The sequence below is a fragment of the Cyprinus carpio genome, chromosome B12 (genome assembly GCF_018340385.1).
Source record: "Cyprinus carpio isolate SPL01 chromosome B12, ASM1834038v1, whole genome shotgun sequence".
NCBI classification, from domain to species: Eukaryota; Metazoa; Chordata; class Actinopteri; order Cypriniformes; family Cyprinidae; genus Cyprinus; species Cyprinus carpio.
In genome coordinates this window covers 24175198-24190846 of record NC_056608.1, presented here as the reverse complement: position 1 = coordinate 24190846, position 15649 = coordinate 24175198, and the positions used below count along the sequence as shown (strand labels likewise).

The 15649-nt window shown below is 38.4% G+C and overlaps 2 protein-coding genes across 3 annotated transcripts in view; one reads left to right on the top strand and one right to left on the bottom strand.

Annotated features, from left to right (window-relative positions):
• Nucleotides 1–15649, top strand: part of LOC109054556 (alpha-tectorin-like) — a 168517-nt gene that overhangs the window by 56060 nt on the left and 96808 nt on the right. The window lies entirely within an intron of this gene.
• On the bottom strand, nucleotides 3107–8788 carry LOC122139298 (Usher syndrome type-1G protein homolog). Its single transcript, XM_042736019.1, has 4 exons — nucleotides 8715–8788; nucleotides 5671–6121; nucleotides 4262–4840; nucleotides 3107–3292 (listed from the first exon to the last, which is right to left on the bottom strand). The coding sequence occupies exons 1-4, from the start codon at nucleotides 8780–8782 to the stop codon at nucleotides 3107–3109; spliced, it is 1284 nt and encodes a 427-aa protein (XP_042591953.1). The 5' UTR covers nucleotides 8783–8788.

Below are 15649 nucleotides of genomic sequence, written 5' to 3'. Positions count from 1 at the left end.
TCATTCTGTCTCTTTTGATCTGCTTGGCAGAAGACAAAAGAAAAGTTGCAGAAAAAAAAAAGGCAGGAAGGACATTAGCGATTCTAATTCTATACAGTACACAGAATGTAGACTATTTAAAATAAAAAGAAACATCAAATACAGGTCAGTAATAAGGACTAGTTTATTAAATCAACATTTTAAAACTACTATTCACAATTTGTCACTGAAAACATTGGCATTTGGCTACCCTGAAAATGAGTCTTGGGTCATATTTTACCCTAAAATCAAAAGTAAAATATACATTTTTAAAAATCTAATAGTTTTATTTTTTATTTTAGGGTGAAATATGACATGACATAGTCAGGGACATTCGTAAAATGTAAAGACAATATTTAGAGTTTCATGCAAGACCACAAAAGAGGAAATAGCACAGAATGGAAAAAAAAACCACTGTGCTTCATGAAACATAATACAAAACAAAAGTAACATAAGCAAAACAAATTTCTTATGAATAACTGAGAGTGGATTTATGAAAGATTTACACAGAAATGTCTGCATTTAAAATATTTTTCTACAATTTACATAAGAAAAATTTTAGTTTCTACATTATAAATATCATACATTTCTCTATTTGACAATGACTTAGACACAAGAATGGTTTTACAAAACATTTACTTAGAAATTTGTGAACAAATGAGGACCAATCTGTGGCTAAGAGCCAGTAAAAAGACATAGAAGCAAATAAACTTGTATCCAAACAGGTATACTGAACACACATACTGTCATGTATACTGTACATGTAAGAAGGGCTAGCCTTGTGTAGCTGAATTGTGTGGAGATGGAGTGTGATGGATAGACAGATAAAGTAACAAGAGTTATATCAGCTTTCAGCATGTCAGCCTCTAAAACTTGCCGCACACCCATAAATGAGCAGACAGCAGAGGAACACGGCTCCAGAACAAACATCTCACCCACTGAGCGAGAAGCTTTGACAGCAGTCGATCAACAGAACTGTACAGCAATAAAACTGTACAAACATCAGGTGGCCAATGAAGGGATTTCACACACCCAAACTCCAACCACCTCTCAGCTGGAGTCAGTTATTACAGCATACAATCATCAGAATCCCAAAGATGAAAACTGTAAATCACCTACATATCTTTTTATATAACTGAAATGTCTTTGGCTGGACATTGGTGCTGTCCAAAGCTTCATATGTACAACTAAACAAAAAAATTAGACAATGCTTGCACTTACAGTAAGCGATGAGCTAAGTTTGGACACATCTGACCTGAATGTATGATCTTACATTATTTTTTATCTAAACAATTATACTTAAAAGCTTGAAATTACAGTCATATAAATTGGTGAATTTATTTACCATGTTAATTCTCCATCATGTTGCATAAAATTAATAAAAAACGAAAATTAGAGTAATCTGGGACACTAAAGTGCTGATAGATAGATTTTTGCTCCACTAATAAATATGTCAATATCAACGTGCATCACCATGTAATAACAAAGGCTTTGTTTCTTGGTCTGAATTGTTAGAGTTGAAAATCATTGCAAGGTTGAAAATGCTAATTATTACTGCAAATTACTCTATTTAAGCCCTAAAATACTGCATCAATATGCAAGGCAATAATTCACAGGGTGTATCAGGAACCACTATATCTTTGATGAACCTCAGTATGGTAAATAGCAGGTCAGATTAAAAATTTGTGTAAATGTTACCTCCAAACTGCATGTGCATTCATTACAGCAACAATCAGCATATAGACTTCATTTTCCAAGTAGAACTTCTTTGTGAGCAGACAGGTTTCCCGGTCAGAGAGTGAGGTGTACTATAGAAGAGCTGTAGTTTTCCTCCCAAACACAAGGAGGCAGGCATATCACTCACCCATGCACAGACACACACAATGGCTCCGCTCCAGATGCAGGTATTTGAAGCATTTAAAAAATTGTCAATTGCAATGTGAAATCCTGTTTTTCTTCCACAATGTCATGCACTTCAAAGCAAACCAGGATATTAAATTAAGAAAACAAGTGGGTTGGGACTTGATTTTGTCAATCTGGTATTGATGCATTCCAGAGTGGAGTCAAAATTAATGAGCGTTTAATGAAGCTATTTGGCTATGATTAACATTATTCAATCGCCTGCAGCAGAAAAGCAAAGTCATACCACAGGAAAAGCAAGTTACTGTATGGTGATTATCGAACACAATGTCTCTATTAACCTAAGTGTTTTCCCTCAATAAATTCCTAACTTGCTGCTTATTATGATAGTAAGGTAGTTGTTGTTTGTTGTAGTAGTTATGTTTAGCTATTGGGTTAGGGTGGGTTAAGGGATTTATTTAATATGGTCATGCATCAGTATGTGCTTTATAAGTACTATTAAATAGCCAATGTGCCAAGAATATGCATGTTAATAAGCAACTAGTTATTAGTGAATAGTGTAAAAAATAGTGAATAGTGTTCCCTAATCTAAATTGTTACCAATATTTTGCTTAAAAAAAAACACAGTGCCAAATATATTTTTTTCTCATTGGAATAACAAAAAAAATTACTTTGCATATAAAATGTAGCTGAAATTGTGATAATGTGAACGTACCTCAAGACTGGGGATGAATATTTAGTAAACCAGGTCAAACTGAGGCTTTGTAGATGTGGCTAACAGAGGGCAGCATAATTATCTTGTAGCAGATAGGCTGCATTGTTTTGGCAAAATATTCACAGAGAAAAGGAATCTTAGAATGCAAACAAGTTCAAAGTAAACAAATACATGATGAGAGAATTAACACGGGGGAGAAATGCATGGGAGATTTGTTCATGTCAAATCTCAGATGCACTTTTTATTATTATTATATATAATTTTTTGTATTTTGTATTTTTGTGGTTGCTGCCTATGCAGACACTTAAGAGAATACAGTTCAACTAGGATGCTACTATAAAAACAACTGCGTACGCAGGCAACAAGAAAGTACACTAGTTTTGGAGCAAAGTCAATAACAGACATTACTCTACAGCACAGTGTCCTGCATGCCATCAGCTTCGTCCAGAACATTTTTGCGTCTGCTGCATGCATCAAGTAGTTTTTTTACGAGGTCCAAGTGGAATGTGGATGCTAATGAGGTCCCTGCTCAGAGCACAACAGCAACGCCTCCAGGTCCATCTGCTCTCGATGGAAGATGGAGAGGAAGTCACTCAGTCCTTGAGATGCCAGGAACACTTCTAAAGGAGCCGAAGATGGCTGAAGCTCGTCATCCTCCTCCTCCTCCAAGCCCAGGTCTCCTTCCTCCCATGGCAAATCCTACAGGATGTCACCACACAAGAACAATCATTATAATTATCATAAAGCCCCACTTCCAGATGTTGATGCAGTGTCTTCTCATAAACTGATTAGATCAACAGATTGACACTGACTGATTCAGATTACCACATGTCTATCATGACAGCTCTCCGAAGATTTTAGCATGGTAATGGATATGACAATGTTAATGTATTTGGTCTTGGCGGAATAGATCTGCTACGCTGCTGCAGCTGAATTGCTGCTGATGTGGGTTATTGCAGTAGTTGTAGATTATTGGTGCTACAGGAAATTGCTACTGCCGATGCATACAGCGATACGGTGCTGTGCACAAATAATATATAAAATATCCCGTAGCAGATCTGTACAGGTGGAGCTGGGGAAGGTGGAGGGTTTCAGAGGAACTCTGAAAGCATGCTGCAAAATGCTCCAGCGAATGCTCAGCAGCCATTTAAATGTAAAGTAGTGTAGTGCAGGAATGAGCAACTACAGTCCTGGATAACCACCATTGTCCTGCAGAGTTCAGCTCTATCCCAAATCAAAAACACCTGCCTATACTTTTCTAGTAATCCTGAAGTCTTTTTTGGTTAGATTGGGGATGGAGCTAAACTCAGCAGGTCAGTAATCCTCCCGGACCAGAGTTGCCTATATCCTTTATGTGTTGCAAGTTCAAGACTGGCAATAGTAAGAATCTAGTTCAGAGGTAGCCAGCCCTTTTCTTTGAGGGCTATCCTGGAGAGTGTATCCCCAACTCGAATCAAAAACACCTGAATGGGCTAAACAAGGTCTTTCTGGATTACTTAAAAGCAAGAGTCAGGCATGTTGGTGCAGGGTTAGAACTGAAGACCTTAAGAAGGAGCATTAATTTAGACCTAATCAGATGATGCTAGCACTTAATGACTCAGAGTGTTGCTGTAGGGATTAACTGGAGCAAGTGGAATTTGTATGGTAGCTTGTGATTCTTGTTTGTACCTGCAAGTTCTTCTCTTGGAGACTCAATGAGCTGCCAATGCTGACTTCATCAAGACTGGGTGATCGGAGCGGCAATCTCCCCCGTAAGCGGACATTCGGGACCCGTCCCACTGGTTCACTCCCTACTACGCTGCCCTCATTCTGTCCCATTCGGAACAGCCCATCAGACACATAATTCCGACGGAATATCATAGTACCGAGTCCTGGGCGGTTGAACAAAGAGTCTCTACCCGAGTCTGTACTTATTTCCGAGTATGCAGCGTCATACAGACCCGGATCACTGAGTGCCCTTGAAACAGTGTCTACCTCATCATCGTCATCATCATCGTCTGGTCTGATGTCCTGTTTACCAGAAAACATGTTGCGGATGTTAAGCCGAGGGCTGGACTGCTGGCGTCGGTCGACGTACGTTCCCTGCTTCAAGAACATGACGTCATTGCCCAGCTGAAGACCAGAGAGCGAACGAACGCTCCTTCGCCCGTCTTCAGCGAATCTTTGAATGTTCCGTCTCCTTGCTTTTTTCTTCTCAAGACGCCGCTGAATCTTGGTCCGGCCTCTTGTTGTGGACTGAAGCGTTGCCTGCAAAGAGAAGTTTATAATGGTCAATATTCTTTGTAATACTTCACACTGTATACAAATTTTGCCTCATATACATTGAGGCACCCTATTTAAAGTCCGACTACTCTTAGTGAGCTAGCATGCAGTGATGTCCACAGAAGCAGTATGCTACTCTAATTAAAAAGCATGGTCTTCATTTAGCAAACCCTTTCTAAAGCAATATCCTAGGCTTTGCACAAGAGAATAATGGTGATAAATCATCTGTGGGGACTGAACCAGCAACTGCTACAATTTACTGCCAAGTGTTTAACAGAGTTCAAGTATATGGACACCCTCTTCTAAATTACAAGTTTGCATAATTTAGCTACACCTTTTACTAATGAGCATAAAGTCAAGCCGTGCAATCACCATAGGCAATAATTTTTACTAAGATAAGACACTTTTCGATTGCACCATCATGATGCCCATGTGCACTAAGGTCAATAAAGAAAACCACCTGCCTTGAACACCTTTGGGGTAAATTGAAAATGCAGATTGTGAGCCAGACTACAGTCTTATTGGAAACATGCTACACTCTTATTCAGAGTTGTCCAGACCTGAAGGGCCAATGTCCTCCAACCTGTCCAAACACACTTGCCTAGAATTTTCTAGTGATCCTGAAGAACTTGATTAGCTAGTTTCAGGTGTGTTTGATTAAGACCGGAGGTCCTCCAGGAACATGTTGATGAAACAAAGCTTTTATAACTTGCTTGTCTATATTGACCTAATGATCCAAGAAGCAAAGGTTTTATGATGAGTTTTACCGGTTCTATGCCTTTTTAGTACCCCCTTGTGTTGTTCATGCACATTACCTGTGAGTATGTCATGTTGGAGTCGAGGGTGTTGAACTGAGGGATCCGTCGGCTCAGGGTGCTGCTGAAACTGCTGTAACTCATCGTATCCGACATGTCCATTGCAGCACTCTCTCTCAAGAAACGCTTCTCCATGCGTTCATGATGCTTGCGCTGAAGCTTTTCACAGTTCTTAATGCGTTTCTCTGCATTACGGAAGGCGCGGTCCTTCAGTTTGCTCACCAGCTTGGGGTTGATGGTGATCTGCTTGGCGGCGATAGTGTCCAGATATCGCACACAGTCCATGTGGCTCTTAGAGGCCGCCATGTCCAGTGGCGTGTGGTAGTCATTGTCCAAGCACCACACATTGGCGCCAAATGACACCAGAAAGGACAGACAATTGAGGTGGCCATTAGCTGCTGCCAAGTGAAGAGGAGTGTTTCCCCAAATATCACATTTATCTGGATCTCCTCTGTGGACCAACAAAACAACATCAGATCGGTTACATCTAATCTAGTTTAATTAGTTACATGGTCAAAATGAGCGGTTGATGGATATGGGTTTGTCAGTGACTGATACCAGTAATGATATTTAGAGAGCAGGGTGGCTGATGGCCAATATATAATACAATTTAATAATGAGAAATTAGATGTTTACAAAATATTTATGCAAAATGGTTATCTGCCGAAGCTGATGCTCTCAAAATGGCCAAATATTGTTTGATTAATTGGCCAAGCAATACACTAATCAATTCCTAGGGAAAATATAGGGTGTGTGAATACATGTGTATGTGCACATGTGCGTGTCGATGCATGAGTGCATGCCTTCATGTTCTGTTGTGTGGCAAGGTGTTGATCTGAAAACGTAACATGATGCTTTGGAGCTCCACTTACCCACTGTAACACACATGTACACACACACTATGCACACTGCCTTTGTGACTCACCTCTCCAAGTCATTAAAAACTGTGCACCATATAATGCATTCATCATCTACATTGAAAGAGACCTGCAGCATTCATTACCAACTGTACTTTACATACAATTCATTCTGTTTGTGCTTCATTCATTAGCCACAATGTTGCTAATTTAGTACAAAACCCTGTTTTATTGTATGTACGTATGACATGGAGAGCATGTTAACCAGTAATCATGGTGTTAAGATCGTGTATGCGTGTGTGCAGTGGCCCGTCAACAAAACTGAACCTTAGTTAAGACAAATGCATTTAAAAACATGCTGTATAAATACTCTGCATACTTAATAAGCTGTCTGCCCTCACTAAGGTCCGTAACCAATAAAAACCTCTGCTCAGTGTTTTCTCTTTTAATCTCATACTTGCAAAAAATCTGAAAAGAGTTGCTGAGGTATAAATGGCAACCACCCCATTAGCAAAGACCAGCAGAAATGATGTGAGGTTTTATGGGACAATGTGGGGTAACAAGATTAAAGTACTACAGAAAGCAAAACGTGAAAGCCTGAGGTTTATAATGGTGCTGACATTCATGTTAACAAAATGCCAACAGCCAAGGAAACAGACAGGAGGAAGAGGAATATCCCTAATTCATTAAGTTGACCTTTAACTGTGAACATTTACATCTTTCTCTCTGTCTGGCCATGTGTAAAATTCCTCTCCATGAACGTGCATGCGGCCCTGAACTGTCTTTAAAGACTCTGAGCATTAAAACTTACTGCTTGTTAGAAATGTGTCACAGCGTTTAGCATCTGTACTCTAGATATATTGAGGCCATAATGCTTAAATTTGTGATGCAAAGTCTGTTGTCAATCCCATTACTGATTGTTCCTAGTAGTGGAAAAGCCTAATAAATTTGCTCTCTTTATAGTTAAACAATAAACAAGTTAAACATGATTTACCAAAGTAGAAATCAGTTCCAAAGAATGATGTGAAAATATATGAAAAGGCAAAAACATTGTCAATTCCATGGGATCAATCATGACATCCAAATAAATGCTCAGACTGTAAAAATCAAAGTGATCCTCTGTCCTAAACACTGAGTTATTATGACTCAAACCACAGTCGTCTCTCTTTGTGAACGTGTTTTCAGTAACAGATCTGGTTCAGTCGGAGATCTGGAGGGACTGATGCAGAACACTAATTAGAGAACAGCGAGGGTGTTTACAGAGCAGGACATTTAGCTTCTGTTATTAACCTGGTCATGAGATAAGAGCCAGGTTATTTAGATCTAATTACCTAATGACTTGATAAACAATACTGCTCTATCCTAAAGCCAGTTCTAAAAAAGAATAGAAAACTTCTTAATTTATAATTGTGTGACAGACCTAGTACTTTTCAAGCAGTAATAACAGTACTGACACTCAAAAGAAAAATTGCATAGTTCTTCCGTGTGACCTTTATTTTAATTAGCCCAGGACAGTAAATATGCAAATAAACCAGTCTAGATATCCATCAGTGAGAGCGGCTGGGTGGAGGGCTAAATTATCTCAGTGCAGATGTGATCTGATACAGGAGAACACAGAACTGCCATCCTGTTAATGAAACTGCATATGACAAAACATAACCAGACCTGAGAGCGTTGTGTATTATAAGAATTGTTTTAAAAATGTATAAACTCTGACTTCAAATAGAAAAGGTGTTTTACAGACTGATGCAATAAAGAAGTACATATCAGTGTGGGATATATGCATCACAAATCTTCTCTGAAAAATACTGCAATGCTGAGGCATTAAAAATGAATGAATGAAAGAAATTTTCTCATGCTAAGATTTTCAGATGGTACATTGTCAGCAAAATAAATACTGTACATTTACACAATGTGTTTTTGGTGGAGTCAGTCTGACCCAACACAAGCTTTACAGATGTTACTATACTAGATATTTTTGAAAAGACATGGCTAGAATCTCAATAACAACTGTCTTCTGGAATTTGACTTAGTCAGCAAATATGTGACCCTGGACTTCAAAAGCAGTCATAAGTAGCACAGGTATATTTATATTATTATTTACATGCGTCATTTAGTTTAGAAAATAAATGCATGAATAATTATTTAATATATATATTGCTCATGAATAATTAATGCATCGCTCACCCTCGTGCCACCAGCAGTCTGAGCGCGTCCAGGTTGCCGTGGTGCGCGGCCCAGAGCGTCGGCGTCATCCCATCCTCATCCAGCGCGTTCAGATCTTTGCGCGTCCGTCGCGTCTTTCAGCAGGTGCAGATGACCGTCTCGAGCCGCCCGGTGGTATTTGTCGTTCATGGCGGCGGCGACTGACCCCTCTATCCCGGCTCACGGACGCTCATTTGGCGTTTGTTGTATTGGCGAGATTTCACGTGCGCTCCTGGCGTCTCCACTCGAGGGACTGCAAGCACGCTCGCGCGGTTGCTATGGGAGGAGTCCCGGACTGACCACGCCCACTTTCGGTCAGCGCACACCTGACAGATGAGAACTCGGTGACACATTCAGGTAAAATCACACTCTGTTACAAGTACATTATCAGAATGATTAATATTGATGCAGGGTATGCTGTAATGATTTGACGCGAATGGCAATTATATTTAGATAAAAACAAACAAAATGACTAAATAAACACTGTAAATGGCTAGCTATACGTTGCACTGTTGAAAATAAGTTCTTCCTGTATTTATTCAATAAAATATATATATTAGTTATCTATTTTATATTTTAATCCAGCCTTTAAACTTCTATTATTCTCCTCTGAGGCGTCATACATTCTCCTCCCTGTAGCTGAGATACTTAATACACGACAAAACATTAAAACTAATCCAGTCTAAACCGAGCCAAACCCTGCTGTGACCTCAGCATAACCTCATCCTAGCAGATCTGATCAAATATGCGGTCTTGCTGTTAGTCAAAGCATCATGGGAAGCCTGGACTTGTCATTCTCACTTCTAAGACTTATAAGGTCTACTGAAAGTGCATGTTATTTTAACCTCATTAACTTTAATCAAAATGCTGTAATTGTTATAAGTTGAGGATGACATTGCAAATCACTCATTTCTCCATGTCCTCTCTTCTAAGCGCAAACATAACTAGAAACACTTTTTATCATGCAATCAATGTGATACATTAAACAAAGTCTCATCCTGCATTTTACTAATTAAATATCCTGTTGTATTTCAAGACAAAATATTGCCTATCAGATTATGCGGCATTTCATGTTGATTTTAACAGGTTTCTGACAAAAAAAATAGACCAAATGGTATTCAAGAGTTTTTATAGTATTTCTATACTGAAGCATTTCCAGCTTTTATAGGATTAAGTTTTTGCATCAGTTTATATACAGAGTTCATTAACACCCCTCCACACAGAACACTATTACAGTAAAAATAACTATTAAAAACCAATATAAACACACACACACACACACACACTCATCTCACTGCTCACGAGGTCAGAGACCTGAGGGTCATGTGCCCATCCTCATGAATTTGGATTAACTCAAAAGAAAATAAAGCATAATGTATCAGAAATAACACAAGTATTTCATTGTGCAGTTTAAATTCATTCATTTATATATTTTACAACAAAAAAGAAGGTCAGAAAAACAACCTTAGACTTCACTGAATTACTTTAAGAGAGAGAAATTATAAATTTGTATTAAATCTTTGTGAACGTGTCAGTTTGGAGAAATCGAGTCAGTTTTGTTTGAGCTCTGGTTCTCTCGGTGTCATTAAATTCTCTGGATCTCAAACAGCTTGACCATCAGTGTCGTACCAAACACAGGAGGATCCACGTAACTAAAACAAGAATAAAAGCATCTTTAATCATGTTTTATGAGATTTTAGCAGATTTCAACACATAAATACTTCACATTGATCAAGTCCTAATAAAAGTTATAATACAACTCATATGTGTGACTTTCTATGCCGAGTGTAATTCTGAGTGTAGCTCCCACATTGTCCTGTAGAGGGAGACCAAGCGCAGGACTCACCGCAAGTAGATGATGCCCCACATGTATGTGCGGAACCACAGAGCAGTGCCCTCATTGGCCTGGGTTACTTGCGGATGAGGTGGGATGAGGAACCGGCAGCAAAAACCCACCAGAGTCCCGTGCTGCAGAAACTTGAGGATCTCAGACTCGTCCGTTCAACCTCTCACAAGAACAGCAAGAGCATCCGCACTCAGTCAGGTCAAAACCGTAAAGTCTAATACACACATGCTTAGGGTTCAAAACCACACCAAAAACCCAAGATTAAAATTTAAGCTAAAATAAATTAAAACCTGTTAACCCCGAAATCAGTTAAAAATCAACATGACACAATGTGCATGATTTCTCTGAAACAGGATATTATTGAAACAAACAAAAAAATATGAAACTAATATTAACTACTGTAACATAGGCAATACATTTGTTACAGTATTTATTAATCTTAGTAAATAAAAAAAACAATTATTAAATGTTAGCTAAGGTTCCCTAATAATCCTTACCGGGATATCACGTTTTCTGATTGAAACTGTATTTGTAAATGGTGAAATTAGCATCAACTAAGATTAAATAAATGCTTTAAGAGTATTATTAGACTTTATGTTAATTAACACAGTTAATGAAAACTAATGTTAAACAAATGGAACGTTTTATGTGAGTGTTACTGATAAACTCTTCAGTGTGGAATGATGTTGTATTTGTGTGTCTTACTTGTCAATGCAGATTTCTCCACCTGAGGGCACCAGCCACCTGCAGGAGTCTCATTTTAGTCTGTAGAGGGAGTTTACTCTTCAGGAGAGGACCTGAAAGAGAGGCATGCATGAAGATTAGATAGATGCCAGTGTTTTGGAGAGGAAAACTCAATGCCTTTTCTTTCTGAACAAGTGTATAGTGAGGTCCTCACAAGCTTTGGTTTTTATAATTGAAGGGTTTTATGACTGACCCAGTCTGGCCAGTAGGACCCAGTCCGCGTGAAGACGACACCTTTTTCAGACTTCCATCACAATCCTCTTTTTTCAGGAAGTCTAAGGAATTAAAAAAATGAGAAAACCATTTTAGTTGATTTTATGAACAGAAGAGAGTAAGAACAGATTAAATGTCAGGGTCATCAAGTTGCTGCTGTACCTGGTCATTTCACCAGAGCTCGACTCTCTTGTGTCGTGTGGTCTCAGAGCGTGTGATTCTGATTGGCTGTGTCGGTTAGAGTCACTCTGCTGGCAGTAAACAGTGTCGCTCCATCCTCAGAAACCTGTGATGTCTTCTGTTTAGTTATATCAATGGGCCTACAAACAGTAAACCAAACAAGTTTAAATATTTTAATGCAATCCTTTGTTAAACGTCAGCAGCAAGGCCCTTTTTATTAGCGAGAACAAGGTTGCAATAAAAAAGCATTACAATTAACAAAAACTATACATTGACAAAGGGACCAAAAGAGTATCAAATCTACATTCAGGTGATACGTCAAAATATACATCAGTTAAACGTCACAGAAATAAAAACATTTATAGAATTTAATAAGCCGACACAAATGACTGTTAACTTACAGTACAGTTGCATCCAAAGTTGCAATTTAATAAAAGTCCAGACAATATTGCGCTTATTTCCAAATAAAAACGTTTCCAGCACATTCTGTTCAAGAGCTAAAATCAAAACCCCCCCCCCCAGTTCGAAATGACTGAAACTGGGGAAGCCACTGTGACTATTTTTCTACATAATAATTGTTCCTCAAAATGTGCAGATGGAATGCAGTAACAAACACTGTAATGCTATCTTGTGCTTGGAAATGCAATCATGTGACAGTTCTGGGAAGGTAATTATAGCAAATAATTTTGATGACAGACATTTAAGAATGACTGAAAGAATATTTGAGATGTTTAGTTCAGGTACGATCTGTTAAAGTCACACGTTTTTTTTTGTTGCACCTTTTTGTTCGTTTTCACTGTAGTTTATGCACAGATTTTCTTTTGGATAAAGAAATCATCCATCTCAGTTGCATGCATATGTTTTTTTTAATGCACATTTGATGATTTTATGCAATGCGGATACATCATTTCCATCCAGCTTTTTTATGACATCAAAATTTGCATTAAAATGTGGATGCAAACAGCTATTGGACTCTTAATAGTCTACATACTGAGGTGGAATAGTGCAAGTGTGTATGCTGAAGTGGGTTACGTACGTGGCATGGCCTTCAAGCTTGCGTTCAGAGTGCCTGTTTGAACCGGTGTGGTTTTATACGGTCCTTCACTACAGGCAGTGGTGTATGGGTTGTTGGTCTCCATGAAGACGGCATTATGGGTGCTGTTGCTGCTTCTTTTCTTCTGCAGGGCTTTCTGGATCGAGTTGACGTCTGTAGGCAGGTTAGCCAGCTGGTGAAAGAGGTTGCGTTTGCGAATGATGCCGTACACCAGGTTAAAGTTACCTGATTTTCAGAGACAGGTGAATACAAATGCTTATAAAAATTACAATAAACAACTGATTTGCAAAGACCAAAGTTGTAGGTTTGTATATAAAGGTTTGACACAGAAATCATGTTTTAGGTTAAAATGATTTGCATTCAAATATACAGACTTTTGCTGCTTCAGATTTTATTAGTCATTTAAATGAAGAACTGACTGTGGCGACTGTATTTACAGCAATGATGAAGCTTCCAAAGCAACTTACCATCGAACTGGGTACTGAATGATGTTGTTAAAAACTTCAAGCAAAAAGAAAACCAGGTGATGGTTAACAGGTGAGCAGAACAGGAACCACGGGCTTGAGAAAACTTCCAGCAGGTGTAGTAGTTTGTTGGCTGCTACCATAGACAGACTTTTCAGGTAAGGAGACACTGGAAGAACAACAGCAATGATTTATCAGAAAGTGAAAATCTCTCAAAACATATGTAATTTTAACCTTGCTTACCATTGACTATAATAGTGAGCATACAGTCATACAGGGGCTGCAGTCGCTGATGTCCACTAGTGATGATTTTATGGAAAACCTGTCAATCAAAAAAAAAGAAAATAAAAATAATAGCATTTTAATGCTCATGCAAATCTTATTAGCTTATATGTCTGGGAATGCATGAACTGAAAAGATGCAATGTGAGTTGCTTTGGATAAAAGCATCTGCCAAATGCATAAATGCAAATATGCATTAAGAATGCATGTTTAACCAAATTGTGGTGCACAAAGTTTTAACATGCAGCTGTGTTGAGTGAGATTGGAGAGCTTTAGAAAATCGGAAGACTTAAATTAAATTTTGGGTCTGTTCTTTACAAAAAGACATGCAATATTGCACACAAATCACAGGGGACTACTTTTACTGCACTTGTATTTCATTTTGTTTTTGGCTTTTAAAATCTCCATCATCTCCAATATGATGTGATCTGTATGTGTGTTCATCTCACCACTATCAGCAGGTCAGCATGAGTCCCAGCGAACACTGAAATATCCATCGGCACTCGCACACTGTATGGCTTATTCAGACGAACCCCAAATTTCCTCTCTCCACTTAACAGCAACAAGATGAACACGCCGATATGCACCAGACCGACACATGCTGCACACAGATGCATATGCACACTAACACATATGGCTATCATCACACCACTTCATAATAAAACACCATTAAAAATGAGCAATAAACTGAAGTAAGATGAGAAAAGTACAGGAAAATAATTTGAAAATATTAAATATTTTAACAAAAAAAAAAAGTCTCAAAAGTACAGTTAAGATTATATAGGTTAAAATATATGGTTGAATTTATTTTTGTATGTGGTAACATCTGAATGCTTGTCGATCTTAAACTGATTGCGCACGACAGTCATGAGATTAGAATAGAATGGGACCAGAATACCAGCACATCACTGCTCTTCAACACATAAGAACCGGAAAACTTCTAAAATTCAGAGATATGAAGAAACATCACAGCGTGCACGTTATTTTGCCAAACCAATTACATAAGATGGTATACTGTAGTAAAATAGTAAGTAAAAAACAATTATTTTATTCAAATAGTATTTTATTTCAGGATTTATTTAAAAAAAAACAATATAAACCATAATTTTTAAATAAACATAACAAGTTGGCACCTTATTGAGGTCACAGAGTTTTTCCATATAAAAGCACCAGCAGGCTCAGGATGTGGTGGACAAACGTGATTTTCTTGGCAGGAATGGGGCCAGGCTCTGTCTGCAGCAGGGGGTTATTGAGCAGCCGGCCGATTTCTCGCAAGATAAAATGAAAATCCTACATGCAAAAAATATATATATATGCATTTGTAAGGTAGAAGCTGAGGGCTGTTGCAGTTGATTTGGGATGGTTGTGAAGTGTTTGTGTCTCTCACCCTCTCTCTATGATTCGAGACAGGTAGTTTTACAAACAGGTTTCGCCTCTCGTTGCCTTAAACATATCACGAGGAAAAATCTGATACTCAAGCTGAGCCTTTGAAATACTGAACTGTCTAATACGCAAACACAGGCTCCCTTACAAAACCTAGTCGCCCTGCTTAGACAACAATTCTTGGGAATCAAAGACACAATGCATTGCTCCTGTTTCACATGTATAAAATTATGCTGCATATTTCTCACACAAAGATGTTGGATGCCATTTAAGGAAATGCAAGTTACTGTTTTATTCAGCACTGAATCTAACTAAGAACATGTTTGCCACTATTTGAATCTACTATGCATTATTTGTGCTTACAGTATCATGCATGTTTCACTGCATTGTTTAATGGTTGAGGCGGCATCAGTTTATCAACTTGCATTTTCAATTTCATCATAATTTGAATGGAAAAAGCAGTTTGAATAAAACATTTTTTGAAACATTTAAAATATTTAGTTTGTGTAACACGTTCAGAGAACATTCAAAAATAGGTTTTCGATAACGTAATACAAGAAAACAAACTCATGTATTTTTGTTTAGCGTTGCTGTGTCCATGTTACCTGGCGTCCCGCAGCAGCTGTGTTCTTGGTGTAATCAGCCAGAGCGGTTGTCAGGTGTTGGTGCTCAGTTCGTGCTGGGTCTTTGAGTGATCGACGGAGCTCTTGCTCCAGTGATTGAAACAATCAGAGTCTGAAGCGCCAAGCCTC

Excerpts from the sequence above, each read along its gene's own strand:
- LOC122139298 (XM_042736019.1), bottom strand. The coding sequence starts at position 8,782 with ATGACGCCGACGCTCTGGGCCGCGCACCACGGCAACCTGGACGCGCTC. Across the intron at positions 4,841-5,670 it reads CCAACATGACATACTCACAG|GCAACGCTTCAGTCCACAAC; the intron begins GTAATGTGCATG and ends TTCTCTTTGCAG. Across the intron at positions 3,293-4,261 it reads TCCAAGAGAAGAACTTGCAG|GATTTGCCATGGGAGGAAGG; the intron begins GTACAAACAAGA and ends GACATCCTGTAG.